Source organism: Neodiprion lecontei, chromosome 5 (genome assembly GCF_021901455.1).
Source record: "Neodiprion lecontei isolate iyNeoLeco1 chromosome 5, iyNeoLeco1.1, whole genome shotgun sequence".
Lineage (NCBI taxonomy): Eukaryota > Metazoa > Arthropoda > Insecta > Hymenoptera > Diprionidae > Neodiprion > Neodiprion lecontei.
In genome coordinates this window covers 27614513-27636786 of record NC_060264.1, presented here as the reverse complement: position 1 = coordinate 27636786, position 22274 = coordinate 27614513, and the positions used below count along the sequence as shown (strand labels likewise).

At 41.3% G+C, this 22274-nt stretch overlaps 3 protein-coding genes across 4 annotated transcripts in view; 2 read left to right on the top strand and 1 right to left on the bottom strand.

The window, feature by feature from the left end:
- Nucleotides 1-1000: 1000 nt before the first annotated feature.
- LOC107221008 (SUMO-activating enzyme subunit 1) overlaps nt 1001-22274 on the bottom strand; it is a 34303-nt gene continuing 13029 nt past the window's right edge. The window contains exons 2-7 of the mRNA XM_015659845.2: nt 4351-4492; nt 3837-4008; nt 3516-3772; nt 3260-3438; nt 3008-3140; nt 1001-2607 (exon numbers count right to left, since the gene is read on the bottom strand). Coding sequence (XP_015515331.1) covers nt 2442-2607; nt 3008-3140; nt 3260-3438; nt 3516-3772; nt 3837-4008; nt 4351-4454 — 1011 coding nt within the window. The 5' untranslated portion in view covers nt 4455-4492 and the 3' untranslated portion in view covers nt 1001-2441. The remainder of the gene's footprint in view (nt 2608-3007; nt 3141-3259; nt 3439-3515; nt 3773-3836; nt 4009-4350; nt 4493-22274) is intronic.
- On the top strand, nt 4616-8392 carry LOC107221007 (protein C12orf4 homolog). 2 transcript variants are annotated; one of them, XM_015659844.2, is made up of 11 exons: nt 4616-4743; nt 5171-5357; nt 5557-6250; nt 6491-6712; nt 6785-6988; nt 7073-7188; nt 7266-7402; nt 7489-7609; nt 7679-7797; nt 7895-8020; nt 8135-8392. In XM_015659844.2, the coding sequence occupies exons 3-11, from the start codon at nt 5754-5756 to the stop codon at nt 8246-8248; spliced, it is 1656 nt and encodes a 551-aa protein (XP_015515330.1). In that variant the 5' UTR covers nt 4616-4743; nt 5171-5357; nt 5557-5753; the 3' UTR covers nt 8249-8392. The 2 variants fall into 2 exon arrangements, with proteins under 2 accessions (XP_015515330.1, XP_046597613.1); XM_046741657.1 differs by lacking the exon at nt 5171-5357 and having other exon boundaries at nt 4647-4743.
- LOC107221010 (leucine-rich repeat neuronal protein 1) lies at nt 9715-12481 on the top strand. The gene is made up of 4 exons (XM_015659847.2): nt 9715-10329; nt 10427-10789; nt 10856-11457; nt 11520-12481. The coding sequence occupies exons 1-4, from the start codon at nt 10270-10272 to the stop codon at nt 11797-11799; spliced, it is 1305 nt and encodes a 434-aa protein (XP_015515333.1). The 5' UTR covers nt 9715-10269; the 3' UTR covers nt 11800-12481.

Below are 22274 nucleotides of genomic sequence, written 5' to 3'. Positions count from 1 at the left end.
TAAATTTTAGGAATCCACTCTGTATGTGCAGTTGACATCCTTTTTGATTATGTTCACTCGAACTATATTTTGCAGTAGCTGTTGCGATAATTTGACGTTGGTACAACAATAGTTTTTTCTCAGGGCCTAATTCGACTCAAAAATATGTATTCGATTGAAAAAAGGCATGTCATATACCAGCAACGAAAACGTAATATGTTTTCTATATTATTTTTTGTCTATATTATAGCAGGTGTAATCGTACGAAAAGATACATTATCCTCTAATTCAAAGAATATATATAAACTGTTACTGTAACGATACCCATTTTACTAGAATTTTCTAGTATCTATTTTAATGTCGTCCATTTCACAGGTCACGTGAAGATTCGTTGTGCGAGTAAAAATTTGTTACGCGCTTCTTCAACCTAAACGACCTAATCACTGAACGTTTCTTTTTATCTTGTCCAACGCGTCTCAATGTTTGCTCACAATATGTATATGATAATAAATATCTAATAGAAAAGAAGGGAAGAATCAGTAACGATGAATGGCAGGAATATAATAGATAGAGGAAACGACAGGACGATTTCGTGCGATGTAGTCTTTTCATGCGTACACGTATGTACATATACGAGTATATTATATAAATACTCAACTACCTGCGATCCTTTATTTTCTTCTTTTTTTTTTTTTCTTTTTTTTAACGCTTCGTATCGTAACGACCGTGGAAAATAAGATATGCGACGAGAATTTTACCCTCTTAGCTGTGTGACCCAATTCGTGACATGTTTAATGGGGGAGGGGGGGGGTCATTGCAGACGTATTTATGTCTTAGATACAGGGCGTCTCGATATCAAGAAAGGGCCACCTCCACCAGCTCTTCAAAAAAGCAATGAATAACCGTGCCCGGAAATACTTCTAAATAAAATTTTTAACGTGATAAGATACATTTTCTTTACAAATTTATTGGTTCCAACGGGGTATTTTAGTTCAAAGATTTTCTCATCACATATTTTGGCTTCTGTTCATGTTTTTTTTTCTTTTCTTTTTTTTTTTTACCGAACACCCGGTACGTAATACAGTATACCTATTTAGATATATCAATTTACCCTGCAGCACGTATAAATATGTGGGTTACAGCACATGCATACATATAATCCTGCTCGAAGCATACAAACCATGCGATCGGCAGGTTGTTTTCATTATTTATTACTTACATTCCTTTCTTCGTCCGAAGTTCGGAAATGATTTTTGTTTCTTTTTTTTTTTCGTTCTTTTTTCCTTCTTTCTTTCCTGTGCTCCCTTTTATACGCTCCCTAATACGAGCAACTCCGATCAGCACGCAAGCATTCCTGATACCGTTTCCCGTTTTCCGATGTATAAGCAAACTGCCGAATAACATTGTTTCCTTGTTTTCTTTATCCCTCAGCTCACTCTATTATCTATTATTACCATTATTACTATAATGCTACTACATGCCACTATTATACCGCAGTTGTTCATTGCTTTCGTTATTCTTAATATCGCTGCGTATTGCAACGATTTTACTTATCGTTACCATTACATATTTTTCAAATCGTTACGCGTACAATTTTTCCCAGTGATAGATATGAAATTTGACCATTGATGAACCGCCACGATTATTAACGGAAATTTTATTAATCCGAACGTGATATGTTTCTTTATCGTCATTATATTGTTGTCCTCATACACATTTCAATGTTTTATTCTTTATACGTACCACAATCTTCGATTTCGCTTCACGCACATCTTCAATATTGCTATGAATTGTTACATAACAGAAAAAAAAAAAAAAAAAAAATGAAAAACGAATCTCAAGATACGGAAAACGTGGAATGGATTTTAAGAGGCATAATAAATTAATTGGTATTACCGTATTATTTTTTTTTTTTTTTATACAATGGCTTCAATTATGTTTTACTTTGTCGTATTTTTATTGAGAAATTAAAAACTAAGAATAAAATGAAGACTTGAATTAATATTTATATAAATATGAAAAATCGCGAGTGTTTTTCTTTTTTTTTGCAACGTAAAAAAATATATGCACGCAGTATATACTGAGATACATCGATATTTTGCTTAAACGTTAACTGCAATTATCATTACTGTCACCACTTTTTTATATTATTACCATTATCGGTAATTTCTTACCCACACGCGACCTTCGTAGAATATTAATTCTAGGAGAAATGAAATTGACGTACAGGCAGCAAAGGTTTCACCGCTTTGAACATATCGATATTGTACTGTGCGAAAAGTACAAGAGTATCGAAAGTTAAAACAAAATAATCTGTAGTCATGGAAAAATTATCTCGTTCAATTCGTTGGATTTGTATTTAAAATGAAACAAAGAACGCACCGCGTGTGATTTTGGAATGACACTCACGGGGAACGAAGTTGTGAGTATTCGAGATGACGAATGAAATGAAACGAAAAATATTATTTTTGACCCAAGCATAGGATCTTACCGCACATCGTATCGGGATTAAAAAGGAAGAGGTTGTTGTGCGGCGATTGTTTTTGCGACACGGTTTTTATTATCTCCTGTGCCATTACCCCGCCGACGATCGCGCAAACCGGACTTATTTGCGCGTAGAGATTCTCACTGGATGGAAAAACATTTTACGTTATCAGAAGAGGTTATATAAAAATAACAAGCATTGCAAATACGTTGAGAGAAGACGAAAAAAAAAACATTTTCACCACAATTCTTGGCCACGATATGATGAAATTTGCAAAATTACGTAAGAAAAATAACAACAGCCTTATCTACCTGTTTTTAAGTCAAACGTCGTTGACACTATGAATCATACGGATTGTAAAGACATTTTTTTCTACTTTATTGCATCAGAAATTGAAGCCATTGAGTTTGATAGCCACGCATTATCAATTCTGAGTGAATTCGTATCTAAGACTGATAACCTTCAAATATTACCGCAAAATTGTGACCTTCTGTATTACACTGTTACTTGTTTTCAATGTCAAAGAAATCTTTCGACACTTACCATATTAGATGATCGATTTTGTCACCGAGTTTGTACTTGTCGATGATGACTGCAGCCTCCTTTTTCAAACTGTCGGTATCTCGCTCGCTTGGTAAAGGATCGTGTCCATGTTTCTCTCGATAATTGAGTAATACTTGAAACATAAACAACACATAATTTGAATAGAGCAAGAAAAACAATGGTCCTAAATTGAAAACAATGATAATAATGAAAACAACAATCATCGTTACTAAAATCAAAATTTTCACTCACTCTTCAGCAAGTAGTAGGGCTCTCCATCTCGCGGCAAATCACATGTATCGAGTATAGTTTCGAACGGTACAAAAGTTATCGATTTTTTCACAGTCGTCGTAATAGTTTCAAATTTTACTTTAGCCAGCGCTGGCTCACCCGCCTCGGACGACTGGATTTTTTTAGACTGAACGACGTCCCTGTGAACCGAAAATTTTGGAGTTTAATAAAAAGTCAAGACAACAGTGAGATAAAATTTTTTTGCTCGTGGACCTACTCGACAAAGTCATGCTTTCCCAGATCTGCAAAGGTGTATCCGAAAGTACCCCAGACGTCACCAGCGAAGAATTTCACCCCGTTCTTACGGCAGGCCCGATTTATGCGTTTCAGCTGCGTCAATGAGCATTCGGACGCGCACACAACGTCAAAGTTCTCAAAAAACTTATCGGGCTTGTCATCAACACTCTCTGTGTCTACGGCCACTTCCACCATCGGATTCAGGGTCTGTGCTCTTTCCAGTGATGCCTCGGCTCGCTGAAACATTTTATTTACATTTAATTTATTGAATGTTTTTTATGAACTGATCGATGTAGCTTACATTTTTTCCAATAGCATTTTTCGGCGCCAAGAACTGCGCACATAAGTCGAGCTGTGACAGTTCTCTGTTGTCTAGGAATGTTATTGACTTGACACCTGCCAAAATAATGTTTTTGGCTACTTCTGCCCCGAATCCGTTTAAACCGATGAGCAGAATCTTCGCCGCCCTCAATCTGCAATGTTGGAAACAAGCGAGTCGCATATTTTAACATGTTTAAGCTTCAGGAATATTATTTATGTCGTTTTCAATAGTGAAAATGGTAAACAATTAAACTTGACAATTAGAACAAGAAAAAACTGAATATGCCATGGAAGAATCAGGACAGAATTTTTTTCATTTCTAATTTTGATCAAGAAAACAATAGCAAGATATTGACCAACGAACAAATAAATGGGCGAGTGCAACAAGAATAAATCGACGATTTAATTTCGAAGCCACAGAAAACTGCTTTCGGTCTGTTAATTGAACATGTGATTTGAGGTTATGGTAAATAGGTTAGGTTAAGTTAACTTACCGTTTCTGAGATTCGAGACCCCAGAGTCGAATCTGTCTATCGTAAAGTTCAGCCTCGGCATCCGTGAGCTCGATTATATTACCGTCCATCTCCTCGGTCATCATGACGAAAGTTCCGACGGTTCAACCGTACAATTCGATTCCTTGAAGACAAGAAGATAATTTAAACCGGCCGGCAAATTGAGCAGTGTATTCAAGATTAAGAATAAACAACACACGCAAGAAATCGAGAAACGAAGTGACGTTGGCAAATGGCTGTGGTTGAGCCTCGACTGTCGAGTATCGATTCGCGGAACCGTCTGAAGTTTGATGGAAGCTAAATTGCCAAGGTTGTTGTATCACCACAGATTCCGTCGCGAGACCAGCAACGGCAAGACGAGGCAGCAGGATACAGGTGTGTTTGAAATTAACAATGAAAATTAATTTCTTGACATTTCACAGTGGCCACACATGTGAGAATCTCTATTGATTCTCAAAAATGCGTGAAAAACTATTGATTCTCTCTAAGTCTGACGCCATTTTATCGCTTCAGAGAGGAAACAGTTCGAAATAAGTTCACGATCACCTTTGTTTCGAAAGTTCAAAAAAATTGTTGCCCTATAGTTTCATTCCAATTTGTAATCACAAGAGCAACCGTCTAACCGTTTGTCCTTAGCAACAAACCATAATTTTTTTTCCTGACAATATTTCTGCAGTGAAAAATTTTTTCACTAGTCAAATAAACGCTCGGTTTCCTTTTTCACAGATTTTCAAAAGAATTTTCCGCTATTTTACTCTCGAATTGTTATGTAAGGTAAAAGAAAAAATCTAAACTTGCGTAGGTCTGCTTTACAAAGCCTCGACTAGGTGGCTCCTGCAACTTGGGTGGAATTCATGAAGTACCCTGAAATACTGAAAAGACTTTGACCAAAACTGTCAAATAGTGTAAACAGGGGGTGGCAAACAGTAGGAAGTGAGAAAGGTGTGCAAACACGAGGGATCGTATTTCGTGGAAAAAATAAGTATCTGGTAAGAATTAAAAGTAGTTATCGAGCTGTAAAGTGCTCAGAAACCGTGCAATGTTAGTGTTGACTGTTAGTTATTTCTAAGTCAGTTATTCGCTCTGGAGTTCGAGTCAGCCAGTGGTTTTTCCATCACGTAGCGTCATCTGATGCTTCATCGTGCAACTGATTACGCACGTATTGACTGAGTATATTTTTTATTGCAGAAAACGAAGACAGAGGATTTTCCGCTTTACAAACGTTGACAGTAAGAAGACACTGAATGTTCGTCTGCACGACCGCGAAACTCGATCAAATATTTGGAAACCTTGCGCCTTGATCTGAAACTTCCAGCTACTGCGCACAGATGGCGAGAAGGTTCTGAATAAAGCGGCAAATTTGAAAGGGAAGGGAGATTAGCAAGATGGGCGAGGAACGGATCGAGCGCGTGTTCAAATTCAAATTCCCGACTTGCACCACGGGTCAGGACTACGAGCTTGAGATTCCTCTGAAGATCCCACACGATGGATGTATCAAGGAGCTTACTCACCGATTAATTTCCGCTTTCAAGCTGCCCTGCTACGTTGAGGACGACCTTCAGAAGGCTCTCGAGATCGCGGTGAAACGGTGGACTCTTGAATTCCACGACGACAGGTCGGAGCGCCTCATAAAAGCGGCGCAATCTGGTGACCTCGACGTAGACGAGGTGATCAAAAACTGGGAAAAACTGTACAAAGAAAAGACGACTGCCTATGCCGAACCCATTGGGACGACCGACGAGGAACTGTTCGCTGCCGCCTATCACAGACTCGTACACTCGCCCTCTCTCGAAACGATTCTTCAGGCTGAACACGAGTTTGGCAGAGCGGTGACCGAGGTTGTTCGGATGAGGGACACGGAGTTTGAGAAGTTGACGCAAAAGTTGGTACCGCTTTCCCTGTCACGAGGGGTTGACCATGCTTGAAGGCTTGTGTGTACTTCTCGGAAAATTAAGTGAATTCATTTGAAGTCACTTGATGTCATTTGAATTCACTCCAAGGCTTACGAATTTATGAAAATGGGTGTCAACTTTCTCCTAATGCCGTGACCCATGTGACATAGGTTACTTCAATATCTTGATCAAGACCCTGAAACCACCCTGTAGTAAACAACACTTTTCAGACAAACCGACGAGGTCAAGGTAGCCGTGGAGACGTTGGAAGCCGGATCGACGGAAAGATCGATAAATGAGATGCTTGGAAGGCACTTCGAGGAGCAGAGTCTACTTCAAGGCCACTGGGGCTCCAGGGTAGACGCGCTGAAGCTTGAGCAGCGGAGGCAGTACCGAAACTGGATCATGCGGCTGCTGGAAGAGCAACAGACCAGCATGCTACCGACACCAGTGTGGGTAGTCCACCAGTAACCGTGTAGCTGATCTTAATTCCACCTTCTTTGATTTTTCTTCTGATCCCGCAGAAACTCCCCGATCGTGCAGATGCCACCGCTCCGCGCGACCCTCGGAGACTTTGGCGATAGGAACGACAAAGGAGCCGCGGATTTCCCGCAGCTAGAAGAGAGCTTCACGATACACCTTGGTTCCCAGATGAAGCAGATGCACAACATACGAATCATGACGGGGGATGTGTTCGACTTTTGCAAAACTAAACACGGGGACTCGGGGTGTGTGGGGTGAAATTTGGACCTTCTAGCTTATCTGCTTTAGTTCCTTCGTTGATGTTCATCCTCCTACCTTTTCTACTTCAGAATGGACCCCACCCCGCAGAGACTCCAGACTGCCCTCGGTCTCTATTCGAACGACCTCTGTGGCCTCGTACTTTTGACCGACAACCACGTAGCCAGTTATTCAGGGATAACTAAAGGTCTGGTCAAATTTTTATGCGTTGATTGCATGATACGACGAATCTATACGTAGTCGTAATTAATCGTTGCCTTACAGAACTCTGCTCAATATGTCAAATGACCACGGAATTTCACTTCCCGTCTTTTGATGAACAGCTTGAAAAACTTCGCGATGATGTCAAGGATGTTGTGACATGGAGACAGGCTCACCAAAGGGAAGGAAGCGATCCCCAGGTGAATTCAGCATGCCGGTACACGGTCATAGGTCGACAAGTGTTTCACATGAATTTCTGTTAATTTCCTTATCGTTTTGGTTCTAGGCGAAGAAATCAACTGGAAGTAAGAGTCTGCAAATTGGAGACGTTTTTATAACACGGCATTCAAACCTAGCTCAGGTTCACGTAATATTTCATATGGTGGTTCAGGACTCCTTAAGATCAGGTGAGGAAATAAACCGGTATTGTGGTTCACCGCCGCAAAAATGGGCTAAAATGAACGTGACAATTTCAGGAGAAATTAACTCCCGGCACCCGGCGATCTTAGGTCTAAGGAACATACTGAAAACTGCCTGCAGCAACGACGTCACTACTCTGACCATACCAGTCCTATTAGTCCACGAAATGTCTGGGGTAAAATGCGAATTACTCATTTCTGATATGTTCTATTTATTATGTTAAGTCTTGATCACGAAAAAAATGTGGCAATTCGAACTTTTTCTCCAATTAGGATATGACTGTGGCTTGGTGTACAAAACGAGCAGAGCTGGTTTTCAAATGTGTCAAGGGTTTCATGATCGAAATGGCGTCTTGGGGAGGTGCCGAATTGAAGAACTTACAATTCTTGGTCCCGAAGGTGAGAAAGTTTAAGCGAGTTTTAAATCTGTTGTTCACAGCACTTCGTGATGAATTTTTTTTAAAGCGAAATTGGGGATATTCACAAAACTGAATGAAACATATTATATTGCAGGGAATGTCCGAGGAAGTTTTCGGAACCTTGGCCACAATGTTGCCGAGTATTTTTCGAGTGTCGAATCCTCTCGTCTTCAAAGCGACCGACACTCTTCAAACACCGAAAAAATGATTTAGCATTGTATAGAAATAATTCCTTTAATCAAATCTAATTGTAATATACATACTAAAATTACATTTATAAGAATATTTGCTGAAAGGTTGATGGATTTGTGTAATGAACCCAGAATCTATTAAACCCAAGACGACTCGATTATCCACAGCTTATCATTTTTCACTTCCCAATCGCTCGAAAATAATGGAAACATAAATACCGCACTTTGTCAATATATTTTGTTGCTGAATTGAAAAAATATGCAAACTTCTATCGCCATTATCACGCCAGTATAAATAAAGCACGAAATCAATAACGAGTAAACAATGTAATTATTTTCAACATAGTGGATAAAGTGTATATACATCCTGTCACAATAAGAGATAAAAATCGTATCCATGAAAAAAACAATACAAATCTTGCAAACATGGTTCCTCGTACACGTATAGAAGTGCAATTAGATTCAGTTAGCTGTGTAATAAGGTGTGATTATTCTCGAATATCCACGAGGCTGAATATTCGTCCCTGATGGCAATTGAAGTAACCGCAGCAGAGACGAGTATCAATAACGGAGAATCAAATTGGCGGAAGTAAGCGCATGATTATAATCTAAATTCTGCATGCGTTCTGCATACACGCGCGCTTATATCTGTAGACATGCGATAATTCGACTTCTTAGAATGAACTCTGCGAGTGTTGTAGCCACGGATATAAATACATAAAACTCCTCGACGGAGGCGTTGCGCAGATAAAGACGAGCTGAGCGATAAAATTTCTCTGAATGCAAGTTCCAGTTATTCATACATTATTATTAATTAGAATGCTGTTTGCATAAATGTATTCACTCGTTAACAATCCAGCGGCTTAAATGCATGCGATCTTTTCAATTCACGCTGTACGTATATATGTATACCATCCGAATTTGAAATTTTTCTGACATTTGCAAGACCGATAAAGATATTCTACTCAGCGAATAATAAACCGTTCTCAAAAATTGAAAAACTATTGGATAATCGTTAATTTGTAAATTGCAACTTAGTAACGCACAAAAATAAATTTAATTAATTTACCAGACATTGTTATCAAATACAGTTAATAAATCTGGTTTCACTTAAAATTAATAACACAGGTTATTGTTTTGAACACTTTTCTGTCAAATCAAAAAGCATTTGTTTGGATCAAAAAATGATTTCTTTCACCACACATGTGGTAAACTCAACAAATCTTTTCCCCGCGTTATACGCGTGCATCCGCATGCACTGTTAGACGCGAATATAGTGTTATAATTATATGCACATAGTTACGTGCACATAAATTATACTTACAAATAATTGTCGTTATCAGCGTCATGCGATAGTATTAGCGATACTTATCGCTTATCGCCAGCTTGTTTCCATTGACTTACTATTTTCTTTTTCATTTCTTTTGTCTTTTTCCGACTACTGCCGCATCATATGCGGCTGCAGCAGCGTCAGTCTTGCAATGCAGAGTGCATTGGGCACGTCAGCCACACAGAAGCTGATTGAATACTATTTATAAATCGAAAAGGGATTTTGGAATCCATCGATTAATATTTTCAATAGTTTCTGCCATTACCGGAATTTTTGGTTGTGTTGATATAGTGTGGATAGGTTAACGCGAACTAAGAATGGTTCATACAGTGAAGTAGTTTGAGATTAATGACGTAGAAACAGAATGGAGGGAAAAAAAACAAATTCAAAATTGAAAGAACAACAATAAACTTGGAGTCATGTGAAATTCTATACATAAACGCACCTTTTGTAAAAGAGAAAACAAGGATTCGTAGATTAGGTATAATCCATCATTGACTACAATATTCCATTGTTATCTGGAGATAAAAAAAAATGCTGCATTAGCCTTTCGGCATTGACCTTTCGCCATCCGTGCTGGCCTACCGACCAACGACTTAGCAGCACCACTTTTCTCATTAGTGCAGTTTCAGTGAGAGCTGCAACTTCTACGCGGATTTCTCGCACTTGTGGAACCATCGCCAGTAATTACTTTCGCTAAACTTCGACATGTGGGTTAACATTATTTTCGTTCTGACGGTTGCGCATTTCGCGGTAGCGACGGACAAGGTTTGATTATTTCCTGGTTTTCGTCCATCGATTCTTAATCACCGCAAACAGTTTGTCGGTCGCTTTTATACGTTTCTATTAATCTGGTTCCTTACAGCTGGACTTGTCATGGAGCGGTTTGACCAAGGAGAAGTTCTTCAGGGACAGCAACGGTTCGGTATCGAGCCGGGTTGAAAAGGCAACGGAACTCAACCTGCGGGGTAATTTCTTCGACAGTTTTTCCGACTGTGCGGCGTACCTGGATAAGCTTGAGATCTTGGACCTCTCGCAGAACAACCTGCAGCGTTTCTTTTTCAAATGTAATACCGAGAACAATCTAGCCAGTCTGAACGTCAGCCACAACAAATTGCCGTATCTAAACGACACCGCGCTGACCACACAAATATCAAAACTGCAAGTGCTCGACCTTTCCTACAACGTCCTGCAGCACATCACGCATTGGACATTCGAGCACATGAAGGTTCGGTATGAACAAATTTCAAAATTAATTAGATACGGACTAACTGTCGCCGTTTCCGTTTTCCAGGCGCTACACGTGCTCAAACTCAACGAAAACCCGCTAAATAACAACATAGACAAAGATGCGTTCAAAAATCTTGTTTCGCTGGTTGATCTCGACCTGACCAACGTCTCGTGTTCATATTTTCCCGCGGGTTTGTTTACTCCGTTGGTAAGTCTAAGGCATCTCAGCCTGAGCTCGAACCCTATCAAGCAGTTGCCTGAGTTACCGACCGCTATACAAGTCCTGGACATATCGCGAACGAACATAATCAGTCTGGGTCAAATCGCCGTGTCGCATCTGAGGATCCTGAGGATGAACGACATGCCTAGATTCGAGTGCCTGAACCTGACTGACCTCGCGAACCTAAGGAACCTCACCGTTTTATCGGCGGATAACTGCCCCAATTTGACCAGCCTCGCGGTCCAGCCACCCAGCGAAGACCTGCTGCCGCAACTGCACCGGCTCTCCGTAAGAAACTGTTCGATCGTCAGAGCGGGTCGTGAACTACTGCCGGTGATACAGCGCGTATCGGACCTCGACCTGCAGCTGAACCCATGGCAATGCGACTGCGGAACGCAGTGGATAATCTCGGTTAATTCGACGAGGAATTACTCGAACGAAATGAGGTGAGGACGAAGATTAGTCGGCTAATTTTTCAGACCAGCCAATTTTTCACGCGTCATTTCAGGTGCAAGTCGCCCCCCGAGATGCGAGAGAAACTCCTTTTCGAAGCGCTCGACAGCGATCAGTACGACTGCAGCTACTACAAGCATTACCTCGCTCTCTGGATAGCGCTTGGATTTCCTTTACTCGCCGGCATTGGCGCGGCAATTTATTTCATCGTCAGGGAGGGCTTCGGCCCGAGGGGATTCAGACGCGCAGTCACAGTATCTTACAGGATTATGATCACGAAGTCCGAGGCCGAGGACAAGATCCTCCAGCACAGCGACATTACCGACTACCCTTAGAGGCACCCTGTGTCACCGGCTGCCGACCGACAGGCGCGAACCGACGAGGAGGGCTGGAACGAGAATCGCGGGACACCCTAAGCGATTTTATTATCACTCGTGACGGGGTTAAAAGTCATTCTTTCCAATGTGTTGATACGCTTTATCTTAGAGGTCAATTAAAAAACGCGATTATGAATAGTCAAACAATTATTTAAGTGTAATATATTACCGTGTATCAGTTTATACGGGAAAAACAATATTTACCACTGTAGAAATTTATCAAAAACGTTAGTTGCACATGTATCTTTTCCATATCTTTCTCCCTAACCGTTGTTGAGTTGTGAGACGTCAATATATCTTTTCCTCTTATTCTTTATCACTCTCTTGGGCAATGAAGTTCAATTTTTTATTCCAAAAATGAAGCTGGTTGATGGAAAAAAAAGATCATTATTATTATTATTATATTAAACGAATTGTAGAAGAATATTTTGTAAAAGGATAAAAAATAATTTTACGCATAGACTTTTAACCCTTCTGTTAAGAATGGTATTCGATGAATTAAAAGCATCGGATTTTCATTCTCTTGCTTTCTTTTCACGCTATAAATAATTCCACCGAGTGAGCCACTTAATATTGAATGATAGCAGCTTATTAATTCTGTACATTGTAGATAATAAATAAGAAACCACCGTTGGGCAGATATAATACGCTTCATTACTCCCCAATGATGTTGTATGTATGAAAAATGAAAAGATACGTGCTTTCATAATACGTGCTCACGTCCGAAAAAAGGAATGAAAAGAATCACATGAGAAAGGGTTATTGTCAAGAGTTGCCCCCGAGTTTTCTTTCATACAATGAATGGAAAGAAGAAGAGAAGAAAATTGTTACAAGAAATCAAATAAACAGATGAAAATTTTTTCAAAGAGAACAACAAATAACCGTTGATGTAAAGTAAAAGTTGATATTTTGAAAAAAAAAAAAACTTTCAGCGGAGAGTTTTTTCTCTAGCAAGTTGAGGAGGAGAAAAAGTACGTTTTTAACCGTGTAAATAATCGTAAAAAAATATCTCGGGTATATGAACGTAACCACTAGACAAAATTATATTTATATCTACGTATAAATTGAGTTTTACGAATTTGAGGACCAGTTTTAATGCCTCGTCAGAGATTCTGACGTGTTTCTTGATCGCATGTGATGCGGCGATCAGCCTTTGTACCGGGACCATGATCTTTCCATCGGAAGGCTATTGAGTTACAGCACGAGGTATAAAACACACCCATACCCAACTATAGCTACCCCCATAGAGGTTCAACGTCGAGGCGAATATTATACGTATATAATACATGTGTATATACAGGTATATGGAAAAGTACATAGCGGTCAAAGGCTCATGTATAGTATCTTTATTATAGCGATCGCACTGAATGGAATATTATAGACTACTTTGCCATACACCGAGCTGGAGCCAGAGATATTGGATGTCTGTAATACGATATTTCATTGGAGCCAATTTGGCGATAGCCAATGCTCCGGAAAAAGAACTATTATGCGCTTGTGGCTTGCGGCTTCACACTGGCTGCTGCTGCTTCTGCTTCTGCTCTACACCGATACACAAAATACGGTACTAGGTCCTTGCCTACTCATAATACAGGCAACAGCCCAGCGCCATTCATTGCTGATCAGGCAATGATCTTGAAATTCAATTTTATAACGACCGTGACGATTTAATCGAAAATCTCGTCACCAAATGTTTTCCATCAAGGAATCATTTTACATTTCTTGTCACATCTTACACGGTTGTGTAAATATTTCATTTTGCTCGAACGATTCATCAGTCTCGAAATTTCGTTTCATTTTTTAAACCGTTTCAATCACCAAAGTTCTAGCTTAAAAAATTCTACTTCAATCGCACAAAATTAATACATACGCCTCCCTCGAAATAACGGACTTCATAATACAAACCATACGTGGAAAATAACGATGGTCTCGATAGTTTGAAGCAAAACAAAAAAAAATTAAAATAAGAAATTGTGGATCGTACAGTACCTAAATAGTTGAAATTATTTACAAAGTTACGGTAGTCGAATAAAAGACAACAAGGTAAAAGTAAAAGCCGTCAACGTCGTCAAGGATTATGTTATTATATTACAGTAATAACAATTATCGGTATCGCAGAGATTAGCGATAAGGCGTCGGAGACACGAACATACGGGAATGGATGTACGGAGTTTAGTTGAGGCGTGTAATCCCGGGGTCCGTTGCATGCGGGGTGTGCCTAAATGAATAATAACGAAAACATAACCAACCCCAGTACGTACGTATAAGCGATGCTATCGCTAAGTAGGTACGAGACCGACTGTGCATGTGCGCACCTTCCCGATCCTGATCCTGGTCTTGCTCCAGGATTACGTGCACGCATCAACGCGCTCTTCATGGGTGTAACGTATGAATTTATGCCGGGTTATAACATCCTCGTTGGAAAGGTTTGCGGTCTACCGCTAGTTTGTACGTACCTCGACACTTCGCGTATTAAATGGGAACGTCGCGTATGCGTTGGTATAAAAATTTGCATCTTTTGAAGAAATAATAAACTATTGAAATTTACTCGATTTAGTGAAATATTTTCTTGCGTTATAATTTTATCGAATGAAGAATCGTTCACTTTTATTGTGCGGAAAATTTTCTCCCGACCGCAAAGAAATCGATTTTAATTTTGCCGGTCGCAGTCGACGAAATATTTTACCGAGGAAGGAAAAAAAAAAATTCGTATTTCGTCAGATGAACGGGAAGATAATGAATTGAAGCAGTCAACGTTTATTGAAACAAAATTAATATAACGTGAATTTATAGAACGTATATTGTATTACGTAATAGCTACTAAATATTTCACCGATAGCCCCGCGCAATCAATTCACTTCATTTATACGTCGACTGTAATTTTCCTCAATCCGACCAAACAATTTTTCATTTCACAGTTATTGAGTGAAAATCTCGATTTTCGGAAATATCGCAACGCAGAATATGCGGGAGAATCGATTAAAAAAAAAAGTTGAGATTAATTCTCGTAATGTTACGGTTCGACAATTTAGGGTTTCGAAAATTCGAGAGACAAAAAAATATCAAACTATTCCATAACAGGTTTGAAAATTGTGATAACCCGGATGAATTTTACAATTCACGTGATATAACCGCTTGCGATCAATTGCGACTTTGCTTTCCAATTACAAATTTTCGAAAATCAAATTCCAACCTCTAATTTCCATCCATTGGCAAAGAGAAAGAAATAACAGATGAAAAAAAAAAATTTTAAAAATAAGTAAAAAAAACCCCAAGTTTAATGTATTTTCACCTATAAAATTTCCGTTGCGTAAGAACCGATGTAACGTCCATCATCAGATATGTAACGTAGAAGGTTCGTAATAGAAAATAATAGAGAAGAAACGGAGGAGTACAAGAGCAATGAAGAAGGTATAAATTTTATATACCTGCATTAGCTTGACAAACACGCATAGACGCAGGCATACCAACCTTAATACCTTGCACTGAGACCGAGGTATGAATTCGTGTAATTAGTGACGACAGGCGATTGTGAATGAGCGATTTTGGACCGCTGCAGCGGTACAAATACGGGCACAGTAGTAAAATATACTGACAATGTCGAACATTATGTGATTAAGGAGCTGTACAAAGCCGTGTAAGAAGGTAATATGCACGTTAAAACGTTAATACCAGGATGTTAACTGATCTAGGTATAGCTGTACCCTATTCTCGACAAAAGGTCTACGCCTTCGGAGATAAGCTGCTTAACGTCGAGATCCGAACGCGTCGATTTAAATCGCATCGTACGAATTTCACTACCGATGGCCAAGTTTGTACAGCTTTTTCGGTCGCTGCAAATATCCAGGGGCAACAAGGCATCGGATCAGGAAACCGGTAAACCAGGTGAGAATTAGCCGAACCCTCATCGACGCTGGTCAGCTTCTTCGCCAAAACGTACAACCCTAGTAAGTAGAGGACCTACTTTACTTGACTAAGACCTTTACCGTTCAACAGATTTTCAGAGGATTTTCGGACAATCCGGCACACCTCGAAATAGGCGCGTTCCAGATATTATCGAAAATCTTTTCTGACCTTCACGCACTTAGCACTCTTGTACGTAAACATCCGGTGTACAATTTTCGCCGAATTTTGCGAATTTAAACAATCCCACAACTTAAGTCCGGCAACAGTTTGGTTCCGTCAATTTTCCCGGATGACAAAATCATCGGCGAGTTTCTTGTTGGTACGGAATTATAGTCGAGACTTGAAAAATTTTCTTGCCTTTCATCGCTAAAAACAGTATATTATTCGTTAAGATACGATTTGCCTGATCGTGAGAACTGGTTTTTTTTTCTTTGTTTGTTGGTTTTTTCATTTCTTCAAGTCTACGGTTAATTCAAAGACCGATTGGCGATTCCGTGCGACGAGACGCGAGAATTTTTAGCGACGGTTAATTTCTAGTCGCAATGTAATTAGTTAGTCCTAGCGGTTTTCGGGGGGAGGTGGAGGTTAATTGCCAATTTCCGGTGAGGAAGTCGGTGAGATTATTTGTAAAATGATACTACGATCGATTACTGTAAGTACTCGACTTATGGGAAGTGTAAGTGGAGGGTCTGTCTTCGTGCGACAAACGTTTCGGAATTCCGAATAACATTTGCCAAGTTGTTATACGCATTACTGCGCAGGTATGTGATAATATGCAATAAGCCTGCATGCGTGTGGGGAATGGCTCTTTGATGTAAACTGTATTAGAAACGGAAGTAGACCGTTCCGGCGCTATCGCGAATATCAGAATTCACGTTAATTGAACCAGTTCGACGCGCGTAAGTATTACGAGGATATTTTTCAGGAAGATCTTTGAAACGGCAAAGCGTAACAGTAGCCGAATTGTACAATGAAACTTCAAAGAAGCTGGAGAGCGGGCGATTGAAAATGTAAGCCGCGAGTTAGACGGAGTGTAATGTTGTTTAAAAATTGACTCCGCATCATCGCCGCGTTTCGTATCGATCATTCCAGCCGTAGGTATACAAATATAGCCACGATGAAATCGGAGTATACACGAGAATTCAGGGGAACGCAAAATACGTATATCGTGTAATGCCGATATTCCTTTTGACGTCAAAGGAATCCGAACACAACGAAGTCGTCGAAGTCTTGCTTGAAATGAAGTGACGAAGAGTAAGCAGGGGAATAAGAATAAGAATAAGAAGGACAGCTTCGTGACACGGGGTATACAAACCATCGAGGAGGTACGAAAGCTGGAAATCGGTGTGGGGAAAACCGGCGGCGTAACGGGCATCGGCTGTTGCTTCATTGTCGAATTCCTGTCTATGGGTCAGGCGTGAGTGAAAATTGACCAAGAGCGATTCGCTTCGGGAAAGTGATCGCAGGGTTCGATGTCAGTTCGACGACCGAGACGGGTACACCCCTAAACCAGCCCTCCGTACTCTGAAAGACACCGGCTGATCGTGATTGTGAAAACGAAGAGTGTGAATCGGTCGAATACAACGGGTGGAGGTGAAAAACCGCAGCTGAATCGGTGAGTAAAAATAAACCGAGGTCGATTAGGAGGGAAGGAAGCGGCGCACTTCGAAGGACCATTAAGAATCGATGGGAAAACGGTTTGCGAGGGTGTCGGGACGGCGGGGTTTCGTCGTTTGTCAGAAGTCGTAACAACAAACACCTTGGAGCCGTGCGGCTAGTAGCGTGGCGGTCGCATCGGCTCCTCCTTGCTTGCGATATCGAGTTCCCGGTGCTTCCTGCGGCGCGCTGAAGGCGTCGCGACGCGCGTCTCGGACTGACGCGTGACGTCCCTGAGACAGCAATAACAGCCTCGGCCGAACACAGAATCCGCCTCCGATGTGAAAGTGCATTCGGGCTTAGGTACGGTCGCCTCTTTTCACCCGTCAGAACGAGACTTGCGAGAGATGAGGGAGTATCAGGGGGATAATTTCGGGTAGAAAGAGGTGGGAGGAAAACAAAGGAAACAAAGAATAACAAATTGCAATTAAGGAGACTTGGAAACCTTGTTGCGAATCAGCAACGCGTGCGGTTTTTTCCGAAATAATTTATCAACGAATTATTCGGCATTAAACAACATTGACGATAATTCGTCGATTTTTACTTCGTCGAGAGGGAGAAGAGAGGGACCGTTGTAAATCTGATAAATCCGAGGGATATATTTGGACGCATATGCAGGGTATAGAGCTGCGGTGGGATTGGGAACGGAATCGGGGGAGCGTAAAATATGCTCACCGTAGTGAATAATTCGCGAAATTCAAGTACAATATACTGCTCGAGCACAGGGATGCGGAGCGAGTACATATTCTGCCAACAATTCACGGCAGTGCAAATGACTCGATAATTGGCTAACGATCCGTTTGAACGATGACGTTATGTACTATATTGTTGCGTTAACCCGACGCGCGAATTAACAACCAACGCTCACCCCGACGTGAATTTCATCCGCCTGCTGTACCGGTAAGCGTTTTTAAAAAAGAGAAGAATATTCGCCGGATGGAAAAGAGGAAAAATAGCGATAGTAATAATGCACGACAAACTGTGATCAATGCCCGTCAACGATTGTTGTAAGAAACCTTGATCGAAATACCGTCAGACACGTTCGATGAGATTTTCGCCTTACAACGGTACACTGAAAAAAATTTCATTTGTTACAGTAACTAGGAAAATTCAGTAAAACAGAAATCGTTAAAAAAAACTGTTTGAATATTGTTGAAATTACGAAAAACGAGGTACGCCTAACCATTTTGCGCTATCGTCGATCCTTTTTTTGTAATCGCAACGCAAAATCAGTTTGTGAGGTTTACTCTACTTTTTTAGTCAAACAAGGCTTCAACGTCAATTTATTCTTGCACAAGCATTACATTTTCGCAGCAGTTGCAAGAAAATATATCAACAGTGATCGTAACGAGAAAGAATAGTAACGGGTACTAGACTTTCTGGTAACGGCTAGAAAACTAATTTTCATTATCTGCCTAGAACTATATTTTTCGATTATGGTGAAAAACGAAAATAGTTAAGAACTGAGCTGTAACCGGAACTAAAAACTTCTCTCAGTATAAAACAAGAACCAAGGAAATCGATGCTAAATTTTGCAAATATATACATGGTGAAAATAATTTGCAGAGCGAATTTCCGCGTCGTGTTTCACACGCCGCATAATGTTTGAATATTTTCGCCCGCGACGTCTACATAGCCGGAAGTAAGTGATATTTTAGTCTTCAGAGATAACAGATGCGTCTGTCAAAGAAGCTGCATCTCCTTGTTGTCGGACGTTAAGATTGAGTCAGCCGTGGGGTTAAACGTCCGCTAACGACCTCATTAACCCCCGAATCCGTTCGCGTTTCAGTGGTAGGTAGACGCGGTGGTGATATAGTGGTAGAAAAGGGAACGAAAGTGTATTGGAAAAGCTCGTCTAGTGCGGCGTAGGGCGTTTGACTGGCCCATCCCGCGTGGTTCGCCGCGAAGTAAAACAAACAAATCGAGATGGCGCCAGCCCAGATGCGCCTCGTCATCCTCCGAGGAAGAGCCTGCCTCGGGTTGGAGGCGGAAAGATTCCGTCCTCCCTGCAGCGCCGCTTGCTCGAGTAACGGGACGAACCTCAAATTTCACCATCTCTGCCGCGCACCGCGTCCCATCAACTCCTGAGTAAACACCTCGCCGCAAAGGAGGACTTCCTTGGCGCCACTCTTCCCAAATCTCAAACCAAAACCAGCACCCCCATGCGTTATGCTTCGGCAGCAATTATTTTCAACCCCCGGCTTCGTCCCGACTCGATAAAAAAAAAAATGGAGAAAAAGGTGAATCGTCATACGATTGTCCCCAGCGTGATCAGAGTTCCGAGAAGGATTTCAAAACTATTTACAGTTGGTTGAATTCTAAAAAGAAGAATTAATACGTTGACGCAAAACGAATCGCAACATGGCTACCGTCGGTGAAAATTTCACTCCACCTCGCGACTTTGACCCCAATTTACAACCAGCGATTCTCAGATTTTGGGATGAGTAAAGTTTTCGATAATTTTCCGTCGTTGGCACGATTAAAGAATGTACGTACAACCTAAATCCACACGAAACTGAAGCCGTGATCCGTGATTCAAATGTTTATCACTTAGCGCACCGTTGCCCCACGTTTGTCACTGCGTGTGTCGGAAAAATTTGAAAACAAAAACATGAACGTTTTTTTGCCCCGAAGGGATGGAACGCGGGGAGGCTGCATAAACCATTAAATTCTCATGACGGGACTGTTGCGCGACGAGAGGAAGAGGATCACACCCCATTAGTACGCCGTTCAATAATAATGGCACCAGGCATTAGTCCGCGCGGACACATCACCCATATTGTTACCCTACGCTCGTGATGGTAGACTGCGAGAGTATTACAACGCTGCAAGCGTATATACCTACCCGCCGAGTTCTGCCTTCGCCCTTACTTCGCCCATAGATGCAGGGTGTACCTACCCGAACAACAACCTCGAGCAGGAAGGCCGGTATTAGCGGGGAACATACACGCGGAATTAGAGAACCCAGAGCGAAACGAGGAGAGGAGAGGAGAGGAGAAAATATCTGGATGCCGTAAAAATCGGACAGGATTATCCCACATCGATACACCGAAGAACTTCCAGCCCCATTGTGCACCCCTAGGTGTCGTGCATGTCGTACACAAGTTTCCCCCCAACCGCATGGGCGGCAACGTTCTTCGTCAACATGCCGGATTCACGGTTACACGTCGAAGAAATCCGTCTCACCCGTTCGATTAAATTTTTCTGTCATTTCCTGCGTTCGAGACGCGAAATGAAAGGTCTGGTAGGAGGATAATCGAATCGCGAGATGAGACGCGTTTTTGCACGCATTCGTATAGAGCGACACGCGGAAATCGTCTCGATCCATAAAGTCAGCCAGCTGCGCACAGCTGCGGTAGCTTAATGCATGTCGCAGTTGCAGGGTAACTTATATACCTATTCTTGAAGCCTCTCGAGGTGATCCCCTACTGTCAGAATTTACCTGTCTCACATTCGTGTCGAATTTCATCGTAATAATCGTCCGCGCCTTTCTGATGCGATGTGCGGCGAGCTCATGATATCGCTGACAGGTTATCTTTATACTAAGCGCGGAATCTATAACGGGTTATACGCCGTATCTAGTCGTCCGATGGCGATCGCCTATCTCTTTCCTTACTGTCGTACTGCCATCGATGCAACTTGAGAGAAAAAAATAAATAAATGCCGGTTAGACTGGAGCCTCTTTAAGGTTATCTCAAAGAGGACCTTTAAAACGGACCGTTAAAGTCTGCGAAGAAACTAGCTCTGTATAACGATTTACCATCAACATTTCACAGTGTGAATTTTCTCGGTATTGGGAGACGAAGAAAAGAAATATTCGACCTGCATCAAGCTTAAATAGTACTGCCAGTAAATGTATTATCCGAAGTCCTGATACTCTAAGTACCCCTTTGTTTCGTTCGAATTGAACGTCGACCGTGGGTATAGGATTAGATTTATAGTTTGGAAGACGATTGTGTTCCTGTGATAAATGAGAAACGAAGTCAAAGAGGCTTTGCAAAGTCTGTCGACTTAAAGTAATCCGTGCTCTGATAGCAAATGCGACAAAGCTGTTATAATAAGGATAGAGTTACGGAAGTCTGGGTAAATTTTGACCTTGAGAATTTCCCATTCCTTGGCTAATACCCATCCTGCTGCCCAAGCCGTATAGTACGAGTAAATGCGACCACCAGCCAAGGACTAATTGCTTCCAATACTGGGTTGGGTTTGGGCGAAGTTACGTTGCACTGCGTATGCATCGACCTGGACTTCAGTAATCCGAGTCACCTTGGATGGAGGGTAAGTACCTGACCATCTGTGACATACCTGGGCATAAATACGATTGAGGCACGACCAACCTTCCGTAGACACCTCCGTTAGCATGACGACACCATTCAGCAGAGGCCTGCTGGTACTTCAATGTCGTCGTAAAAGCTCAAAGAACCCCCGCGATTACCGTTACGTTTGGGAAATCCCTGAATGAAAAAGGACGTCACGGAAGCTAAGAGACGCTGCGTACATCGCGTATTGCATGCTGTGTAAGAAACTTCAGCGGCCATTTTAACCTAAGTGTACACTCGGAGTACCATACATGCCTATCCTCGCAGCTTCGAAGTGAGTTGGAGATCCGATGTAGCGTCGTTTGCACATTTACGAACATTTTTAACAGCGAACCAACGCGGATAATTATATAACAAAATGCACCGGCGTCGTTCGATAACTTAAAATAACCTTTGGACCGCCTCTAGATCGCACGACCGGCTGCAAAGCCGTAGAAAAATTCTTCCATATGATCAAGATACGAAATATCTCGCGTTCGATTATTAACTTTGAAAATCCGAATACGACAACGGTTCACAGAATCGTCACGGTACGTCTATTTCCATTTACGT